Source organism: Otolemur garnettii, unplaced genomic scaffold, assembly GCF_000181295.1.
Source record: "Otolemur garnettii isolate 467f Iridium unplaced genomic scaffold, OtoGar3 scaffold00004, whole genome shotgun sequence".
NCBI lineage: Eukaryota > Metazoa > Chordata > Mammalia > Primates > Galagidae > Otolemur > Otolemur garnettii.
The window spans coordinates 18,505,774-18,524,006 of NW_003852399.1; the positions used below are offsets into that span (position 1 = coordinate 18,505,774).

An 18,233-nucleotide genomic window follows, 5' to 3' on the forward strand; every position below is an offset into this window, starting at 1 on the left:
CATCTTTTCAAATTTCTTTTTTGTTTTTTTGAGAATCAGCAGAGGAGGAAATCACTGTCAGAACGTGAACAGCGATGCCCGTCCAATGTGACGTGGTTTTGCATGGCAAGTGCTTCTCCTTGTCTTAAAAGTTCGTGAAATTTTATTACCAAGGCATTTTCCAGATTCAATTAGCATGTCATTTTGTTGAGCTCACCTGATTATAAGGAAATAATAAAATGTCTCCATATGGTAGTCTGTTTGGCCTGACATCTGCTGAATCAAAAAGAACAGCTGGGTTTTTCAGGGAATAACGACCACAGTAAGCATCAGTTTCAGCTGTCCTCTGCCCTCGATTAACATGTTCCTAAGAAAGAACAATATTTCCAATGAAAACGTGATCTATCGTCCTGCTTTTTACTCCAACATCTTCCCCTAAGTCATTCAAAGTCCAATGGAGAACCTTTGTTCTTCAAAGTACTTTAACTTGAAGTAGTTTCTCCTTTCTCTGACATTCTCTCAGTCAGATTTATTCTTCTGTAATAATCTCTTATCCATGTCTTTGACTATTTCCCAAGTCCTATAATTCTCCTTTTATTACAAGCTCCTGAAGGATATTTATTCATTCCTCCCCGAGGTGTTCATTTCATGTTTACCATTTACTAGGTTTTTGTTTGTATGTTTGTTGCTTCATCTTGAGAATTCAAGTGGTGACGAATGCTATCCGTGTACCCAGGGGCCCAGCAGTCTGGGACAAAGAAACAGATGATTCTAACACCGAGGCTGACGGGCGGCATCTAACTCACAAAAGAGCATCACAAATGTGACTCAGAAGAAGTGATAAATAAATGTCTTTAGTCTTTAAAGATAAACAGGAGTTGTTCAAACGGGGGGGAAAGAGCCAAGGGGGAGTCAGAGACAGAAGATAAAATATGCACAGAAAAGCAGAGGAGTCGGAAAGCCTGGTGCTGGGAACGCAAATAGTAAGGCTGGATGGAGAACAGAAACGCGTGGTGGGCCATGATGACGGGAGAGGAGTAGAGTGTACAGTCCTCGTCAGTCCTCACGGCTGCTGCTACCACATTCAGAACAGCTCAGATACACGTACATTTATTAAGTTGGAAAAGTTGACCATTAAATAGAAAGATTTTCTGCTTTTTCTCACTAATAAATCTGTTCATGTTAAGTACCATGAGATATATATGTTTACAGATTCATATTTATTTATAAGACATTGATTTAAATTAAATAGCTAGACAAGATTATAGAGACAGCTAGCTAGCTAGCTAGATAATAGATAGACAATCTTTTTTTTTTTTTTTTGAGAAAGAGACTCACTTTATCACCTAGGCTAAAGTGCCGTAGCCTCAGCCTAGCTCACAACAACCTCGAACCCTGGAGCTCAAGCACTCCTTCTGCCTCAGCCTCCCAAGTAGCTGAGACTACAGGTGCATATCACAATGCCCAACTAATGTTTATATTTTTAGTAGAGACAGGATCTCATTCTTGCCCAGGCTAGTCTTGAACTCCTGAGCTCGAGTGATCCTCCCTCCTTGGCCTCCCAGAGTGCTTGGATTGTAAGTGTGAGCCACTGTGCCCAGCTAGACTATATATTTTTTATTCTTACAGTGTTCACTTGCAAATGGTAAATATCTGGCTTCCTCGAGTCTTCAAAATGAGAATTAGAAAGTATATATTTGCACTTTTTCCTTTACTACATATCAAAGAAAAATCTTTATATCTCATTAAGAAAGAAACAATGACAAGGCATTGCACTAATTGATGACAGGGTGACTTCAGAAAACAAGAGAAGTGATTTGTGGGCAGTGCCTGTGGCTCAGAGGAGTAGGGCGCTGGCCCCTTATGCCAGAGGTGACAGGTTCAAACCCAGCCCCGGCCAAAAACTGCAAAAAAAAAAGAGAGAGAGAGAGAGAAGTGATTTGCTGTATAATGCTTCTCTACAAATTGCATTCTCTGGAGTCAATGAGAAAAAAGGATGCACTCTGCATCCATGTGAAGAAAACAAGCAAAACACCTTGTAAGTCTTATATTTGCCCATCTTACCTATTTTCTATGGATCAAGAAAATTCATATGTGGTGAAAATACTGCTCTCACAATTGAATACTTTTATAATATGAGAAGATGATAGAATATGCATGCCTTACCAATAAGTATATAACAAAACTATATTTGCAATTTTTCTTTAAGTGATAAAATACTTAATGCTAGTTCAAAAAAGAAATCATAAATTTCCCAACATTTAAATGAATTCTTATTTGGTCAGTTTCACATTCATTAAATATTCCATACCAGGTGAAAGTCAGTTTCATAGTCTCTGAAGTATTTCACAGCAAATCCTTCTTCAAAATTTGCGATCTCTGGTGGACACTTAGCGCTAACCATTTCTTCCACTGCTACCTGGAACTAAATTCACAATATGAAATTTAGTAACTTCCTTTTCATGAAGAGTTAGAGAAGTAGTAAGTCTACTATTAATTCTAACAATTAATTTTAACATAACATTTTCATAAGGTAATCCTAAGTCTTAGGATATTTCTGAGACCATTTTCTCAATAATCTTAAATGAACATGTGATAAACTCTAGTGGGAAATGAGTTTTCAGGAGGTTTGTTTTAGCTGTATTCACATCCAATTGGCTAATATTGAATATTAATAATGTTAATAACAATTAAGCTTACTCAGTTATTACATAAGTTAGACATATTTGTTTAGTAGTTTTTTTATACAGAGCAACAAAGCAAACCTAAAGAATCAGAACCCATTTAATCAGATTCCATACAAGTTATTATTTCAACTAACTCAAAATCAAATAGGAAAAAGCTAAACATCTCAACGTATTCTGTTTTTCAAAAGATGCATATACTGTACACCTATATTTACGATTATTCCAAAAGTAATAAATAATTCTGGATTATGCAGAAGTTGGTGCACATTTATAAGTCCTCTATAACTTCTACATCTATTTTCCTGAGCAAGCATAGAAATGATTGTTTAGAATTAAGGTCTTGAAACAATGTAAAATCTTCAATCATTGAGGAAATATTAACCTTAAACTCATTGTACAGGTAATTGTGAAAATTCAATAACTCCCAATTCTTTGTGAACAACTACCCCACACGCAGGCCTATTGGGTCCCGCTGGCACAGCACAGGAAACTCCTCCTTCTTTCTCTGTCTTATAACATGTTCTCCCTTCTCTCCTTACAATGGTTTGGCTCCAAGCTAACACGCCAACCAGAAGAATGTATCACTACTCCCTACAGTGTTCTTTATAAAAGGTTGACACTTAAATGGCTTTCTGTTGAATAAAGGAATAAGATTTAAACTTATGAATACTTTATAGCTAAGCTCTTACACATCTTTCAAGAAATCTCTGGCTTTTACCTAATGGCAGAATGGATTCTGAATGAAAACAATGTCAGGGTGGGTAAAGGGACGCAAAGCTTCTGCAAGCAAAGCCAAGATTTAAAGGCTTTAAAACGTTTGGTCTAGAAAAAGGACTAGCTGTGCTGTATTATCTCTGAGTCCTCTTTCAAACAAAAATGTCACGATATGTAAGTTGTGGTAAGTTGGTCAGGTGCTAGAAGATTTATAGTGATTTTTGGAAATAACATCTCTTTCCATCTGTCTACAGATGGCTGAGGGATGCTGTGAGAGGGCGGGGAAAAGGCATGGTAGGACCATTCCCAGAGCATACTTCAGCTTCTGATGACCCTGGGGTGAGAGGCCTAGAAGCAACCCCATCCCAGTTCAGTGTGAATGTCTCCAAGCTGGGTTTTCCTTTGGTTTGTTCTGTAATATCCAGTGTGATATTATTGCCTTCAAGTACTTCATAACCAAGCAGATCGAAGTCTCCTGCAATGTAGTAGCAAACAGAATTTTTAAGTTAACTGATTAAATGGAGATAGATCTGTAAGAGACACTTAAGTTTGACCCAGTTGGTTTTATCTGGAGTCCCATTATCACAAAGAAGGATGAATGAGGAAGATGCAGCTCAGAAATCGCAAAACAGACAAAGTGCTTTCTGTTTAAAGTGCTGTTCCTGTGGCTTAAAATAAAGCATTATAAGATAAGCGGAAGGACATATTAAGACCAAGATGTGATGATCAATGGAGAGTAAGATGTTTTAAAAATTCTTTAAGTTTTGTGCTAATACCATTAATTCAATCAGCTGAGATATTACTAATTTTTTTTTACATGAATGGGGCCTAAAGCTGAATTTCTGAAAACAGTCCCGACTCTGCGAGGCTTGTTCATACAATGTCACTTCGAGAGAAATAAGACCTTGTCCTCAGATGTCTCTCATCTTTGGAAGGATGCTTCACTAGAGGAATCCCGATGATGTTTTTGGTGGGTAAAGTCTTAGAATTTGACCAGTTAGGACTTGTGTGCAATATTTCTTAAGGTCTCTGCTAGAGCCTTAAATTGTCTCTTTAATCTAAACATACAATTCTTGAGTTACAAACATCAGACTGACAGATGACTCACACTTATGAACAGAGGCTATTTCAGGTGATAGATAAATGTTATCTGTTCCAACTTACAAACTCAATTTAGGAACAAACCTACAAAATCTATCTCATTTGTAACCCAGGGACTGTCTATAACTAGATCAACAAAGATAACCATATCTTCATTTATGTAGTATTCTGTCAATCTAACTCGAAAAATGTCTAGAACTTAAATTCACGTTAAACAAAATTCTTCATCCTCCATTCAGCAGGAATATTCATCATTTTGTAAAATGATTGCCCAAAGAAAAGGCAGTACACTCACACATAGACAGAGACCTACTTCATGGGTGAGAATTACCAAACAGCCAAATTGGTTGTTAACCTTGACTTTAAGGCAGGATGTCTATCTCAATATTTCTAAAAGTGCTTTGAAAAAATACAGTAATAGGGCATTAAATAGGTAGTCCATGTACTTAGGGGAAAAAAGACAAGAAGATCAAATAAGTTTGCATTAACACAGGTAAATTTTTTTTCTTAACTATAGAACTCCTCAGGGATTTTAATACTCTAATAAGCTCAATCTTCAAGGAGAAACCATCGTTAGCAATGTCCCCCATATGAATTTGACCACAGATTCCTTCCATCAGGCAAAACTTGGCTAGACTGGTGCCTCCTAGACAATATTAATTTACTTAAATTTTGTATTCAGAATTAATATTTTCACTAATTTTTACAAATGTATAAAGTAGACTGTTATATTGAGAGTGTATCTGTAATATATATAGTCCATTTCTCATGCACTATAATTGTACATCCCATGAAACCCAACCAAAATTTAAACTATTATAGAAAAAATAATGATTTAATTTCTATTTCTCCAGATATGAATCAAGGCTATGAATCCAATTCTTTTCCTCTGTCAGTTTAAGGAACTTTTACCTTTTACAGTGGAATTGCATAGGATATAATTTTTTTTTCTAGAGAAGTGAAAAATAAAATACATGCTTACCTCTACTAGATAGAAAGGTTACTGTGTAGATATAGCTCTGGGAATTCCGAGTTCTTGTTACTCGAACTGTGTCTGGTTTTATAGACCAAAGGTCATTTAAGGCTGATTGTAATAGGAAGTCAGAAGCATCAGCAGGCAGCAAGCCTTTTGGATAGATTTTAAAAAAGAGAAAACAAAAACAGAAATATTGTAATATTTATGGACTACCACAGCCAACACTGATGATTTGTATTTAAATTTGTTTATTTATTTATTTTCTGTTTTTGGCTGGGGCTGGGTTTGAACCCGCCACCTCCAGCATATGGCGCCGTACTCCTTTGAGCTACAGGGGCTGCCCTGTATTTACATTTGTTAAGCACCCGAACTCTGTACTAAGTTACCACTTAGAGAAATTATGTTCTGAAATTGATTCAATAGTATCTACACTTAATTGACTGGTCATCAGAACAAGCTCATATTTTACTGTTTCAGTATTGCCATAGTATCAAGCATTGTATTTGTCAAAAAGTAAGCACTCATCAGTATTAACTGATTAGAACAATTAACAGAACTGGCAAAAAATATTTTGCAGAGTTTATGATAAAATTTAGAAATGCTATGTTGTATGTTTACTGATAAATGAGTGTGTCATTGGTCTATCACTTAAATTGAGAAATCGAAAGACATGTTTACTTCTTTGCAATGATGAATTTAATTCCTGTTTTATTAACTTACGCCTGTAGGTCATAGGAGTAAGTTAAATGCACAATACTTTTATGCATTCAAATATAGATTCATCAATCTTCTTATAATAGAAATTAATGGTATGTGCCAGGACAGTTTGTATTGATGATGTTTTCTATGCCAGTCTGAAGGCTTTCTTCATAATATATTGTTCTCCTTTTTGTCGATCATACTGTCAAAACTATATTTTCCAGACAGTAGACTTTGGCCAGAATAAATATACTTTATGACCACATCTACACATTAGAAGAATTAATATCTCCTGTATGATTTATAACTTACCAGTTTTTTCCAGGTGATAGATTAATCTATATTGATAAAACGAACATGAATTAGCTTCCACACATGGGCTGGTTACCTCGATCTTCTGAACTTCATTAATTGCATTACTTGTTTCCCAGTTTTCCAATGTGATCACCTATTTCCCAATTTAAAAAAAAACCTTTAATATATGGAAAAATGCATTTTAAAACCATTGTAATCCAGCTGTTTGATGTCTCTTTACTAGTCTATGATAATGATAAAATAACATTTTAAAATATTTAAAAATTCATCTTATCAAGTAGCAGTCTCTTTGATTGATAAGAAATTGTGAAAGCCACGACTCAATACTTGTCTGTGACTCTGTTCCTCACCAGCAGTACGTTTCTTAGTAAAATCAATAACCAAACAGAGCTCCTACCTTTGGACATTGGCTTTCTAGAAAGTGGAACTACGCCATAGCAAACCTGCACTTCCTGGATGGTGGTCGACTGGGATTTGATAACTTGTTCTTCATTGACAGCGTCTCCTGTCTGTCGTTCAGTGTAGACACTTCTATACTGGTACAGTCCAACATCAACAAAAGCACTCAGTCTGTACTCTTGCAGCAAGATTTCAATATAATATCTGGAGAACAGAGGAACTAGTGAGTATTTTTCCCACAGCACTCATCATGAAATTTTTTCAATGAATAAAATATCAACATTTTCTAAAAAGCCTGTTTGTTTATCTCTGATTTTAAATATGAAATTATTAAAAGTTTCATAGCAGTCTGCTAAAATAAAGTGAGTTATGGAAGATATGTGTTTTAGGAGGGACCTTCTCTAACTGCACATCCAGACAAGGTATTCACTGGCCAGCTGTCACAGGTGAGTACAATACTGTTGCCTCCCCACCGAAGCCTCCAGCAATGTCACCGCTGCTTCCATCTTTGGAGAGGCCAGCTGGGAGTTCCTCTAAATTGCCTCACATTGTTCAACAGATATCCTCGTATATGGAGAATAAGGGCCCAAGGTTATGGAAATTAACGAAGGAAAGTTGTCATTCTCTTGTGTCTAGGATGGTGGGGCTCTATAGTTCTCCCCCCCACCCCCCGCCACAGAACTGATATTGGAGGATAGTATCAGGCTCTTGGCTGCCCTCAGCACCTGCTCACCAGTTCTGCGGAGTTGAGGTGGCCAACACCAAGAACTCCAAAAAGAACCATTATATTTTTTATCTTTATTTATACATATATTAGGGATTATCTATGTTCTAGACCAGTGGTTCTCCACCTTCCTAATGCTGCAACCCTTTAATACAGTTCCTCATGTTGTGGTGACCCCAACCATAAAATTATTTTCGTTGCTACTTCATAACTGTAATTTTGCTACTGTTATGAATTGTCATGGAAATATCTGATATGCAGGATGTCTTTTCATTGGTCACAACCCACAGGTTGAGAACCACTGTTCTAGATGCTAAACTAAGCCCTTCACAGATGTCATTATATTTGATCTTCACAAAACCCCCAGAAATAGATATTACCATTCCCTTTCTCCATATGATTAGAAGATACAAAGAGAATTTTAAGAACTTAAAGTTTTTTTTAAAAAAAAATTGGTAACTGAGGTAAGAGTCAAAGAATAAAGTGAACCAAAGGACATCACCAGATGATCTGAGTAGAACGAGGAGGCAACGTGAGCTACCTCTGGGACATGGTCAGGCATCAGTAGCAATAAGCACCTACAGTGTCCTCTGTTTTAGAATTCACAGGCGCCAGTGTAAGTACAGGTAGTGAATTTCAAGCTTACTTTGCAGGTGCACAGACACCAGCAAACAGATGACTAAACTCATTTTCCAAGACCAAGCCAAAGACAGAAGATGTACTGACCCTTAATTGCAGCAGGGATTAATCAGGCACTCCACTTTTCCCTAAGTGGCCCAGTGGTGAAAAAAAGAAATGTTTAATGATATCAAGAAGTGGAAGCAGATGGAGGAAGGGGAAATAAAGAATAAAATGCCTTTTCCATGTCCCTGTTACTAAGACCTCAGGGAGAATATTAAGTGTGACTATTTCTGGCTTCTATTGATCTCAAACCTCTCCGTTCACTTCCACTGATCTTCATGACGCCACCTCTGAGCATAACATCATTAATATCTGGAAGGGTAATTTAGTAAGATGAACAAAAACACCCTCCCATCAAGAAGTAAAGTCTATTTACCCCTTGAATGTAGGCTTGGCCGCTTGCTTTGTGCAATGGTGTATTAGCAAATGTGACACAATGCACACATGGTATGGGCATCGGGAATTCCCCCCCTTTACTGCTGGACCCATCCACAAATGCGACAAGCCTGGGCTAGCCTCCTGGAAGATGAGGGACCATATGAAATGGGGTGGCCCAGATATCTAAGTCCCAGCCATGCCAGCTGAGGCTCCAGATATGTGAATGAGATTCATCCGAGACATCAGTTTCCACTAAACTATCCAGAACCTAGAGGACTGCTCAGCCAACTATAAAATCATATGAAGTAATAGACATCTGTTGTTTGAAGCCACTGAAGTCTGGAGTGGTGATGCAGTAAAAGCTAACACAGACAAACAGTAAATGGAACATGATTTAAATGCGCCGTGCAACGCCATTTCTCCCCATCCTCCACTGTGAATGGATCATGTCTCTTACCTTCCTGTTTTCTGGGAATCATGAATGGCTTTTTGAATGGCATCATCTGCGATTTGGATAATATCCTCATATGCTTTCTGGATTTGACCTTTACACACTAAACTCCCTTAAGGGCAGGGAGTGTATCTTAATATTCTTTGCATTAAATTTCTGATATCTTCCTGAAATGGATCAGTGAATAATAACAGTGGCACCGGTCCATGTGATTCTGTGATTTTCCCCTAGCACCGTTCAAGAGCTCAGGTGTAAGAACAGAGAAATTGTATAGGGGGATTAACTGAAAGTCCCAGTAGAAAACTGACACAGGATTAAGTATATTTCACAAAATTATAATTTCTGCAACAGAGTTCATTTAGATTTCAAATTCCCTGGTGGGCTAAATGCCAGAATTCTTGAAAACTGGAAAAAAAATAATAAAATTATAGAGAATAACCAATCCTAAATTAAGCCAGTGAACTAATATCACTTCCCACCAATACAAAGAATTAGAACCATTTATAAATATAAACTTACACTTTTTAAATACCACACAATAAGTTAAAGACAAGAATAGAAAAACCTTACTCTTTTCCTTTCTGAAGATGAATGGCATCTGATCTTTGTGTTGGACTAACAAAATAACTGTTGGCATTGGTCGAATGATGCGCAATTCTCACCTAATCTCAGAAAGACAGACAAGGGGGGGAATTATTAATAATTTTTTCAATGTTGATTTAGCAGTTATGATTTTTTAGTCTTCGAACTTGTATGAATAGAAAAGCGTAAAACTACTTCCTGCTATTCTTTGTAGAGCTGTTATCCAGGATGAAATGAAAATTTTTTAAATTATCAGAACTCACTTTGTTCCTTCTACCCTTCACTAACAGCAACATGACAATACCAAGCACACTAGGCAGATCACAGCTTTGCCATTGTTAGAATTGCTGTGGAAAGTGAAAAGATATATCCTGGGAGGAAGGTTGCTATTGTTAAATAAATAGGCTTTGCTCTAAAGAGAACTTAGAAGGATTTAATCCAACCTAGGTCATTCGGGGTAGCCCTGAGAGATGCTGTAGATGGCTAAATGGGTCTGCATACTAGAGAGAAAGGACTTTCAACTTCCAAGTAGGAATGACTACCATGTTTGGAGTCATAATAAAGATGTAATAAAAATAAAAGATACATATAAAAATTAGAATGCAGTCAGTTCAGGAAGCAATCTGACCATAGAAATTGAATCATAAAATGTTACTTTGATTTGATCTAGCAGTTTCACATTTGTGAATTGTCCTAAGGAAATAATCCAAAATACAGAAAAATCTAATAAACACAGATGTTCAGAATTATCATTTGTGGTCATAAAAAATCCGAAGTAAGTTCAAGACTTAGCAGTAGGAAGCTGGTTATCTAGGCTGAGTAAAACCATACAATAACATGCTATTAAAATTTGTATTAAAATCAGTGATCATACAAATTATTTAATAACAGCATTTTATATCAATATGTGACACAAGATAACTATGAAATTGAATGTAGGATTCTATTTAGGTAATCACTGGAGTAGAGACACAAGAAATGATAGACTTTTATCTCATGACCAAGCAAATGTAGAACAGTGAGTTATCTTCATTCTTTTCCAAATTACCTTTGTTGTGATTATAGTTCTTTCATAATAAAAAACTTCAATTTTAAAGAAAATATATGTGTTTTTCCCTTAGGGAAAATTTAGATATGGGAAATAATTTTAGTAGAGACACAAGAAATGATAGACTTTTATCTCATGACCAAGCAAATGTAGAACAGTGAGTTATCTTCATTCTTTTCCAAATTACCTTTGTTGTGATTATAGTTCTTTCATAATAAAAAACTTCAATTTTAAAGAAAATATATGTGTTTTTCCCTTAGGGAAAATTTAGATATGGGAAATAATTTTCTTTTAGGTTATGGATTTCCCATGATGACTTTATATTATATATATATATCATTGTGTTAAAATAGCCAAGAACTAAACAATATGAAATCATTTCTTATGAATTTTAACATATTCATTGGTTTTAGTTGAAAGTAAGGGAGATAAATACAAAGAGCACCATATTGTTTTTATAATATCAAATATTATTCTACAAGCTCCCTACCTTATCTTCTGGAAGTCCAGTGTGGCTGAAATACAGAGCATAACGGTCATCTCCTTTGATGTAGAAAATATAAACATCAGAATCTGGAACCACCAAAAATCCACTGAAGCGTGCCACAAACGTGTCTTCTTCCATGGGCCAACTATAGGAAGCAGAATCTACCCAACGGGCACCCGTGTACCCTGGCGTTTTTTCATTGTAGTCAAGTATTTCTTCAAGATTTACTGGCCGGCTGTTATTCCACACCTCAAGCTTCAAGCCTCTCCCACCTAAACGTGATAAAATAAAAGAAGCCTGTCACCAGAATCATGAAGTGATGTCTCAGGGGCCTTCTGTCTTAGAGTGGTTTTAAATGTTCTATTTCAATTCACATTTTTGGATTTTATGTGCAAACAAAACAATTCCACATTCCGCTATATGTACCTGTAACCAGAGGACAGTCTACCTTTGTCATTACTTCACTTCTCTGAGCCTCAGTTTCCACGAAGGTAAATGGGGAGTGATAATACCATTGGCACGGTTGCTATGGTACCCACTTGCCAGGGTAAACTCTGTGAATGTTTTTCCTAATCAGAAAAGACCTGTCTCCCTCTTTTCTTTACTTTTTGTACCTTGCAATGCAGCCACAATTGGACTCCTGCCTTCCTCCAGCTCCCTTAAGCTTATCTAGATTTATAAAATAATAGCGACTCCTTCTCAGCTGTATTCGGTTGGAGAAAAGCTTGATCAGCCAACCTTTATGGCAGCAGTGTTCTCTGATACATACAACTTTTTCTAAAGTCAGCAATTACAAATATCAGAACTGTTTTCTTAAAGTGAACATTTATTCCTGATATTTTTCAAAACAAAGACAATCTAGAGGTTGGTCAAGAGAATTTATTTGGCTTCAAATGCTAAAATTATAAACAGATTTCACTGTGGGCCCAAGATACGAAACACACCACTCTCAAACACGCACAGCATTTCAATGGTATTAGTGTAGATACAAAGGCTATCAGCTGCAGTTTCCCTGGACAGCAAGGCCAAGGGCTAAAAAGAACTTTGGATCACTAGAATGGAAATGCAAGTATCTAGTTTACTCAATATTAATGCAAAACCAATAGAAAAACATCTACGGGCCCATACAAGAGAAAAACACAAGTATATTCAAGCCTGGGGGGACGGAGGAGGAGGCAAAGAGGAGAGGGGAGAAGGGATGGGGATTAGTAAACTCTCAACTGATGAGCACGTGGTGAGGGTCTACAGCACACCCCCTGGATGAAGGGCTCAACTACAACTTGAACTTGACCTTAGAAACACAAATAATGTAACCTGATCATTTGTACCCTCATTATTAATCTGAATTTTTAAATAATGAAAAGAATTTGGGGTTACATTTCTCTCATCTCCTGTTTTCACTCCCAAATCGTTCTAGACTAGTCAGGATTGAAACTCCCACATTTATTTTTTTTAAAACAGAAAAGGCATTTAAAAAATTTCTCTGTAGTCTTTGCCAAGATTTAACCATCACAATTTAATATGAAATAAAAGCATGAGTACACTCTGTCAGTAGAGATGTGTTGTTTTCAGGCATGCATCTGAAGAACTCTGACCAGGCTTATCTTGCCTGGTACGGCTTGGATGCACCTATTTTAATACAAATATTTTCTAATGCAGAAAATGTAAATTTAAAAACATGGAAGGAACTTATTATAATTCTCACCACAAATTCTAAAAAGTTCAAATAGTATTTTTTTACTAATGGTATATGACAATAATACTCTTTCTGTGTGACTATAGTAACATACCTGGATAGACGCTTTTGAGAGTGTGAGGTTTGGGGGGCGTCTTGCAACATATACTATTTCCTGTGACATTCAAAATGTCACAAGCTTGACCTAGGAAGAGACAGGTCTCAGGCTTCAGAATGCAAATCACAACAGCCTACATTCAGTAGTGTTTCAAGTAAAACAAAGTTGCATAAGCCCTGAGCAAACAACACTTCCTTTGATTTACACATTCTCCATTCAAGCTTATCATTCATTAATTGGTCATATTTCCACAAGGCAACCAGTGACTTTTTTTTTTGAGACTCAGTCTCACTATGTTGCCCTAGGTAGAGTGCTATAGTGTCACAGCTCACAGCAACCTCCAACTCTTCGGCTTAAACAATTCTCTTGCCTCAGCCTCTAAAGTAGCTGGGACTACAGGTACCTGCTACATCTGGCTATTTGTTTGTTGCAGTTGTCATTGTTGTTTAGCTGGCCCAGGCCAGGTATGAACCTGCCAGCCTCGATGCACGTGGCCGGTGCCATAACCACTGTGCTACAGGTGCAGAGCTCACAAGGCAACATTTTTCTGAGAAAAAAATCTCCAATATCAAAGATTAAAACTTGATAATAATTGTTAAACAGTATTTTTACAAGTAGATTGAGCCCCAGACAAATAAGGGACTAACAGAGAGTGATCATAACCCCTGCATGAACACCATCAGGCTTGAGAGAAGGGGCTGTGACGCAGACCTTCACGTGTCCCTCCCAGTGCCTCATGCATGGTCAGCCCTCAGTAAGTGTTTTCTGAAACTACAATTGCAGCCCACGAAATGTGAGGACAATGGAAGTGGAGGGACGCTTTTGTCAAGTTTTGTCTGATGGCCTGGGAAATTGAAACTTTCACACTAACTTTTACTGTTTTGAATGTCTTGTGGGTACAAGAAAATAAACTAGAAATCAAGGAATGTGAACAGTGTATTAAGCCAACAGACCAAAGCAAAAGACAAATACATAAGCAGATCATTATTTTCAAAAAATTAATGAGGATTCACCATCTCGAATCTGGTCTCCACATTAATGGCAATGAAGCCCGATAGAAAACTCACGTGCTGTTTTTTGCATGGCAACTAGAGCATAGTCAAAATAAGTGTATTACCAGGTCGGAAGACACGTTCCATCAATTAAGAGTGCTTGATGTTCCTGGTTTTAATATTTAAAACATCAAACCTGAATAGAATAATACATTATATGAATTTTACAATTTTAAGCCCAAGTTTTAATATTTATGCAGGTGGCCAGAGAGAATTCATGGGGACAGCAAAGATGGCATGACTGTTAGATGCAGTTGGTTTACGTGTCTTGTCTCTTCTCCTCTGAAATCACACTTTGGCTGGCTCACGGGCAGATTCCTTCAAAGGCAGACAGCAAACGGCTGCAGCAGAAATGTATGTGCCCAGTTGCACAGGCAGGCATCCTGCCCCTGCCTGCCAGGGGAAGCCAGTCATTCTGAATGAGAGGGAGGAGGTCACTGCTGCACTCATCCCAGCCTCCCTGGGTAGCTCCCTGTCTCTGAACAGGTCTAGACCATAGGCACAGCCAGAGAACCACGCCCCATGTGCGTTTGTAAACAAGTAACACACTAATTAGTGTTCTTTCCAAAACCACCGATGTGCATAGAAGGCCCAGTGTACCACGAGAAGAGTATGAGGAGCGCACACCAAAATACCACTTTACATTTTCTTATAATTAGCTAACTCATTGAGAACTAACAGACGTTCACAAAGGGCATTTAAGAATTATGATACAGAGAGTGTGTCCTTAAACTGTAGTGAGGAATTTGTGGATGGCAACCATGATGCTTCTATAAAGTGCAACCCCTGAGCTCAAGCCCAAGTCACGCAAGGCTGCAAAGAGTGACCCTTCTGGAGAATTGCAGCTGGAACAGCCTCAACACCCAGAATCAAAAACCTATGTGAAAATACCAGCTTTAAATTTAAGATATTAATTGAAAGAAGACTTATTATTCTTGCAAATTTTTAAGGAACAGGCAGGATGTATTCTTATAAACTAATATACTAAAAATCATAAAAAATTACCTCCAACTAGAACTTTGGCTGGGAAATCCGTCTGATCAAAGAACCGCCCCCTTATTGTAAGTGTCGTGCCACCTCGAATGCTTCCTTGTGAAGGTGAAACCATAGTGACCTCTGGAGAGGAGAGAAGCACATTAAACAAAATATCACGAATATCACCCGGAAACCCAAACACCTATTTATTTTTAAAAATTCCAAATTACCTAGCCATAGCCTCTAACACTGTGTAGGCAGTGGTTTACTAAATGAATGGATTCGGGGTTTCATTATTTTGTCTCTGATGCTGTCCTGCAAAGAGGTCAATAAACACGGCGTTCACAGACACCTACATTCCATGGGGACTGGACTTTAAAAGGGACTGATGCTAAAAATATGTTGTTAATAGGAGGATCAAGGAAGCAAGGAAAATCTACGCAGAGCACAGATGTTTAGCTTCAAAAGAAAGCACAGGAAATCAGTCGACCCCCTCTCCTTCTGTATGCTTCTGAATCTGTCCCAGGTTTATGGGCCTACATCTTACACTTTTATTTTCCTCTGTAGTAACACATTGAACTATGATTGGCCTTCTTGTGGCTTTGTGTATAAAAGTTTTAGGTATATTGGCAAACTGGCCCAGTATAAGACCTCTGACAGATTTTCACGAAAGTCTATTTTTGTTAATTCTATCAAAGTTCTATAGATGCATTCTCACATATGAATTTTTGCAGGAAATAAATTTCTAGAATAAAACAAGATATATCACATTTGATTGTTTCCAAGACACTCATTCTTTTTCAAATTTTAACATCTTCGAAATCTGAATACGTCTTTGAATCACTCCCATCCTGGAATGAAGCAGAATTCTTCCAGGAGGAATTGTGTTTGCTCTGATATTCTCCCTAGGAATACTATCAACCTGAGACTGATTTAAATGAAATAATCAAATTAAATTAAATTATAATCTACTTGAGGATTATTTTGGACCACACTGAAAGCTTAAACCTGGGAGAGTACAGATGGTCCTTGATTTGTGATGGTTCAACTTCAGATTTTTTGACTTTTAAATGGTACAAAAGCGATACAAATTCTGTAGAAACCACATAGAACTTGGAATTTTAAATTTCAATCTGTTCCTGTGCTAGCAATATGAGATAGCTCCTCTCTTATGATGCTGGGCAGGCAGAAAGCCACAACATCCATTCAGCTAATCAAGAGAGCAAACAATGGATGCTATCCAGCGAGGGCACTGTGTTGCCTGATAACCTCGCCCAACCATAGGCAAATGGCAGTGTTCTAAGCACATTTAAGGTAGATAAGGGTAACCCAAGATGTTTGGTAAATTTACGACATGTATTTTTGACTTAAGTATATTTTCAACTTATGATGAGTTGTCTGATAGCTGAAGTTTCCCTGTTCTCTCTGTTAGTGTGATGTGTTCATTTTTTAATCAATCACATAGTAAGAATGTCGTGGGGGAGGGAGTTCTAGCTGATGTTGGCGTTGCCTGTTAGACTCCCTGTCTCAACCATTGTCCTTCCCTAACAGCATATAAAAACATGATTTGATGAAATGAAGTCTATACCACCTTCCCCCACCACACACACACACAGATGAAAGAAGTGTCACATACCTGCATATGTTTGAAACATTGAAATTGTATTGAGAGAAGACACAAAATATGTCATTTTCTGTGGGAAACTCCTGTTTTAAGAAAAAGTAAAATTTTCTGCTTTATAATGACTTTTATTTTGATATATATATTTTTTACTTTACTGATAGAAATGTCGTGGTTTGCAAAGGTGCAGGATGGAACTTTGGAGGAAAATAAAAACATTGTATATTTTGATTTACTTTTGGTTACCCACACTTATACATTCGTGAGAACCTACGAAATGGCACACTTCCAATATGTTCATTTTAGTACATGCAAACTATACCTAAGAAAGTTTATTTTAAGAAATTGTACTGACATTGAAAAACCATGCAGGAGGACTACCCTTCATCAAGGCCGGGTTCTTCTGCTGAACCCCCTTTCTATCTTCTCCTACAACCTATTTAGATTCTTTTTTTTTTCACTTTAACTTTTTACTTTTTTTTTAGATTCTGAGAAAAGGCAGCATGCTAAGAACCTTTGATTGATTCTTGACTCCACCGTTGATTGATCTTTGCATCAACCAAATGGTAGGTAAATTCAGAGAATTTACTTAACTTACTCAAGATCACAAAACAACTGGGGAGCCCAGGATCCCATCCTGAGCCCTGCTCAACATTCCTCTTTTGCCTACTAACTTGGCTGACAGTACAGGTAGCAAATTAACACCATCACCAGGTTTAAATCATCCTTAATAAACACGGAGCCTGCTCATATTTTTTGATAGATAATACTTTTGCACTTCCATAGCCTAAAGAATTAGGAAGGGAAAGAATCCAAAAAATTAAATACTTCTTTTTAAATGCCCTCAAAGAAATTCACAATTAGAAAAACTTAGAAATTCAATATTAAGACTCAAACCCCAGATATCATGAATATAATACAACTACCAGATTTAGATTACTAGAATCTAAAAGGATAACGCAAATCTGGTAATTGAGGCCAATAATGAACTCTCCTGTAAATCTAACCCAGACATTACAAGGTACATTTGTAAAGCTAATGAATCTCTGGAAATATTTTGTGATAATTAATTCTTTACAAAGTTCTTACTGGATTTTACATTCTGATGTCATAAGCCTTTCAGCTGATTTCCTGACTCTGAAACCAGGCTAGCTCTAACAATATTGTGTCTGGTCAGATTCCACATCTCAAAAATTACCTCTGCTTCTTAAGTTAGTAGGAAAATTGCCTCCTGAAATAAAATTTGAATGTAATTATATTTTGGATGACACTGAGGTTATTCCACTAATTCATTGATAATGACTAGGCATTTCTCAATTAAGGCAGCTTCCTCTGAACCTTATCAGTTTGGAACAGCTGTTGTTTGAACTTGGGGTAACAGAGGAGAGAAGGTTGACTATCGAAAGAAATAGAGAATGGGTGCCACAGTGGTCTTTAATCGGTTCACTTGACATTCAGCAATGCTCCAGAAATTTGTACAATGTGAATTTTATAATTTATAAAATGATTTAACATTTTCAAATGCCAAGTAATCTTAAGACCAGGCTTCTAAATAGTAAATGTCATTTTTA

At 37.0% G+C, this 18,233-nt stretch overlaps 1 protein-coding gene across 1 annotated transcript in view; it reads right to left on the bottom strand.

Annotated features, from left to right (window-relative positions):
- Nucleotides 1–18,233, bottom strand: part of PKHD1L1 (PKHD1 like 1) — a 160,697-nt gene that overhangs the window by 116,446 nt on the left and 26,018 nt on the right. Inside the window, exons 10-20 of the mRNA XM_023518204.1 lie at nucleotides 16,678–16,748; nucleotides 15,072–15,182; nucleotides 13,012–13,101; nucleotides 11,225–11,493; nucleotides 9,675–9,766; nucleotides 6,915–7,074; nucleotides 6,469–6,604; nucleotides 5,464–5,607; nucleotides 3,698–3,855; nucleotides 2,291–2,404; nucleotides 197–346 (exon numbers count right to left, since the gene is read on the bottom strand). Of these exons, the coding sequence (XP_023373972.1) occupies nucleotides 197–346; nucleotides 2,291–2,404; nucleotides 3,698–3,855; nucleotides 5,464–5,607; nucleotides 6,469–6,604; nucleotides 6,915–7,074; nucleotides 9,675–9,766; nucleotides 11,225–11,493; nucleotides 13,012–13,101; nucleotides 15,072–15,182; nucleotides 16,678–16,748 (1,495 nt within the window). The remainder of the gene's footprint in view (nucleotides 1–196; nucleotides 347–2,290; nucleotides 2,405–3,697; nucleotides 3,856–5,463; nucleotides 5,608–6,468; nucleotides 6,605–6,914; nucleotides 7,075–9,674; nucleotides 9,767–11,224; nucleotides 11,494–13,011; nucleotides 13,102–15,071; nucleotides 15,183–16,677; nucleotides 16,749–18,233) is intronic.